This window comes from Verticillium alfalfae, genomic scaffold, assembly GCF_000150825.1.
Source record: "Verticillium alfalfae VaMs.102 supercont1.8 genomic scaffold, whole genome shotgun sequence".
Taxonomy (NCBI): domain Eukaryota; kingdom Fungi; phylum Ascomycota; class Sordariomycetes; order Glomerellales; family Plectosphaerellaceae; genus Verticillium; species Verticillium alfalfae.
This window is the reverse complement of record NW_003315031.1, coordinates 1,344,545-1,348,324: the sequence shown is the minus strand read 5'-3', so window position 1 is coordinate 1,348,324 and position 3,780 is coordinate 1,344,545. Positions and strand designations below refer to the sequence as shown.

General features: G+C 53.1%; 1 protein-coding gene across 1 annotated transcript in view; it reads right to left on the bottom strand.

Moving 5' to 3' along the window:
- Positions 1 to 2,749, bottom strand: part of VDBG_06836 (DNA polymerase gamma) — a gene marked incomplete at both ends in the record, with an annotated part of 3,456 nt that extends 707 nt beyond the window's left edge. The window contains 3 exons of the mRNA XM_003003228.1: positions 11 to 1,818; positions 2,067 to 2,532; positions 2,584 to 2,749. Of these exons, the coding sequence (XP_003003274.1) occupies positions 11 to 1,818; positions 2,067 to 2,532; positions 2,584 to 2,749 (2,440 nt within the window). The remainder of the gene's footprint in view (positions 1 to 10; positions 1,819 to 2,066; positions 2,533 to 2,583) is intronic.
- Between the last annotated feature and the right edge of the window lie 1,031 nt (positions 2,750 to 3,780).

Genomic DNA, 3,780 nt, shown 5'->3' with positions numbered 1-3,780 from the left:
ATTCCCATACTGACGATGAGCAAGTGCAGATAGTCGACACCAGATGATTGGATAGCCCAATTAATGCGAGAGGTGAGATATCCACCCTTGTTGATGAACCGGCCCATGAGAGCTTCGGTAATACCAGCGCCCAGTACTGGGGTTCGCGGGCGCTCCTGTTCGGCGAATTCTTCCAGCTTGTTGAAGACGAAGGACTCCGTTCCGCCACGCCAGAATGGCCTCTTGTACAGGACTTTACGGTTCGTCTTGGTGCCTTTGGTATTGACGTAAAGTTTCGAGGCAGTCTCCAGTGTCTCCTTTTCCGACAGGTTTGGGTCAAATTGCCGAAGCAGTTGCGCCGCGAATTTCAGGCCAGCGCCATAGATTCGACCATAGTTAAAGACCTTTGCATCGTTTCGCGTGATGCCCAAAATGCCAGCCGTTCGAGAGTGAAGATCCGTGCCTGCCGCTTTGGTTCCTTCCAGAGTCATGAAACCAATGGCGTTGCCGCCGTGCAGCTTGAAAGTCGCATCACCAACAAGACTCGCGATCCACAGCTCCTGGGAATCCACATCCGCTCCAACAAAGCTGTAACCTGGTGGAGCTTTGACCATTGCCTTTAGCTCAGACCCGACACGGTTCCTTTTGGCATTGCTTGCCGTCAGCCATGTGTTTTCGACAGCTCTCCTTGTGATGGTCCCCATGGGGATGATCTGCGGCAAGATGAATCCTTGCGTGTTCTTGTTCTCCATCCCGCCTTCCAGTTTCTCAGTGGCCACATCTTCCTCATAAACCACCATCTGCGACTTGATGCGATCTCTTGCGCTGATCCAGTATGAACAGGAAGCGTTCATTTCCAAGGCTTCCTTGGCGTAGGAGTATTCTGATGACAGAGTACCGTTTTCAAAGTACGACAAGTAAGACTTGGCCATGGGGTTGGCACATCTCGCAGTAGGCCCATCCTTGTGGGGTAGCTTGAAGTACACGCCCTCCGTATCTTGTCGAAGAGCCTCAACCTTCTCATCTGCCATGTCGCACTGGGTCATTTGCTTGTTGAGATACTTGCTCGCCTCAGTTCGCGATACACGGAAGGTCCAGCCATACGTGTCGGACCAACAAAGAGGATGTCCGTCCCAGGCTAACTTCAGGAGAAGGGGGGCGATCCGCGTTCTGACAGTTAAGCCGATAGGAGCGTCGTTCTTGGCGAAGAGATCCTTATACCATCGGGGCATTCCTGGCTTCTTCTGTCGTGCAGCGGGTCGTGGCGGTTCGTTCTTCTTCTTGCCCTTGACCATCTTGATCTCCTGGCCAGACCAATCGAGTTGATTAAGCCACGGGTCGTTACTCCACGTCTCTGACTGATCCCTGATCGCTACAGCCTTTTCTGCCAACGCCACGAGTCGTTCGAGAACCGCGTCGTTGAGTTCATGATACGTTGCCTCGGCGTTGGCTATGTACGCATTCCAAGTCTCGTTGACAGGTAGGATGACTGACGAAAGATGTCGGAGAGCGGCGAAGCTGACGGGGTGAGGGCAAGTTTCAAGGAAATTCGGGAAGACAATCTGGTAGACTCGGTGGGTGATTGCAACATCCGCCGCACAGTAATCCAACAATTCATCCAACTTTGCTAAGACGCCTGCCCGGTCGAGGGTGCTGAAATCGTCCCTGATCGCTTTGTCGATCGTTACATCAAGGTGGAACTTGGCGACATCCCTAAGCGAGTTGACGGAACTTCGCTCAACCCAGAGCTCCTCTTCTTCTTGGCGGATGGCGCTGTTGCTTAAAAGCTCAGCCAGTTGCGCATCATCGGTTTGCGTTGCGATGCGTTCCCGTAGTTCCCTGTTCTTCTTGTGCTTCATCCAGGTTGGTCGTTGCTGAGAGCACATACCGTTGACCGCCACATGTAATGACATGGTGTCTAGGAATGCGTTTCTCGTCTGTCGCATCCGTATTCTTCTAATATCCTGGCGCGGTCGTATCCGATGTTGTGTCCGACGATTATGCGCTCTTTCGACGGGTCGCCAAGTGGGATCAGGTGGCGGTCGTTGGTAGACTCGCCGAGCAACCATGGAGATAGCCAAGCATACCACGCATTCGGACTCGATGCGCATGCCATGACGGCAAAGGAACTCTCTTTCCACAGAACTTCGGTATCAAAGCACAGCATAGCATCATCCGGCGCGTTGACGACCTCCGTCCTCCCATCGGGGTAGTATTTCGTCCAGCCACTCCGTCGCACCCATTTCCGCGGCTTGGGTGGTGAGTTGAAGCGAGAAAAGTCTTTCGCATAGCTCAGGTAAGGTTCGGCAGCGTCGAGGCCTAGTTTGTGGAAGTGTTCATCCAAAGTGCGCCCCTGAAGACTCGGCAGGTCAAAGGCTATCGGGTCGCTGTTGTCGGTATTTTTCCCAAGAAGTTCATGCCTTCTCAGATGGTCTTTGGACATTTCGATTAGGTGTTTTGGCGGCGGTGTGTTGCCATCGGGAAAGATCTGGCTGTAGATGTGGGAGCTCAGCTGCTGCACGCCGATCTCGTTGTATCTCGCCTGCGATGACACTTTTCCTTGGTGTCAATAGGATGCTTTGCACGAAATGACGCATGACTTACTGGATAAACTGTGTCCTGTATCAGGAGAGCCGGGCTTGGAGGCAGCAGCAGATTGCCATCGCGCATCGATACGTTGTTGCGGCCGACAGCTCGCATAGTGCTTTGCTAATCGTACATAACTGGCTGGCGGACCGCTTCGAAGGCGGCCATTCGCAAAATGAAGCATCGTGTTACCGGTCGCTATTCGGCATGATACGGCGAGAGGCGAGAGTATCTGTTCAAGAGTGATGGTCGACCATCGCGTTGATGTTGCAAATCGTTCGCGGATGTCTGCCGAAAGCAAGATGCCGTCACCACTAGAGCGCGCCCTCAATAGGGGCGTAAAACGTGAACGATGGGACCAAGTGGGGAGTGGGACCCTGAAGGGTCGTGATAAACTGGTCTGTGCACAATACTACATCTGCTTCCCCCACCAGGTCCAGGCCCATGCGACCACGTGATCTGGCGCTCAGCTCAAGAACACTACGGCGGGCGCTTAATACGTCGCGCTCAATGAAGATTGCACTTCTCAGCACCATCATCACCTAGGTCAGATCGTTTTCTTGCACGAATGGCCAGACGATGCACTAGCAAGTAGTCCTGACAAGAAACCTTCATTACAATTTCTGCATGCGTCTTTTCGGAAGCTCGACTATCGAGTCATCTACGGCCGCTCTTATACTGCGTCGAATGTGTAGCAGCCCGCAACCATTTTAGCCCCGCCAAGAGTCTGCAGGCTCTACACGAAAGGGGATACTTGCAACAGATGCAATAAGACACACCCGGCTATATTTTTCTCAGCAAGATAGCGACAAGTCCCGCAATGGAAGCGCATATGCATTGGATGGGAAGGTTGCTTGGTCTTTTGCTCTCACAAGCTCTCACAGGCCTGGGAAGATATCGACACGGTGGCGACAAACGCCACGGAGGCCGACTATGACAAGATGCCCAAAGGCAGGAGCGGTATCCGCACCCGTTGGCATCACAGCTACACGTGTGCTGAGCGAGGCTGTCGGGCCTGCAGCTACCCAAACGGTGGGTCGTATGTGGAGGGTAAAGACTACAGACATGTTGCTCGAGCCACCATCGCCTTTCGTGTCCAGGGAAAAGCTCCGACAATATGTGTCTGTTGAAACAGATTGTGCAGATTGCTGCTCTCTCATCCGCAAGATTACGTCTTCACAGACCCATTCTACCGGGATGCGCAGACTCAGCTTT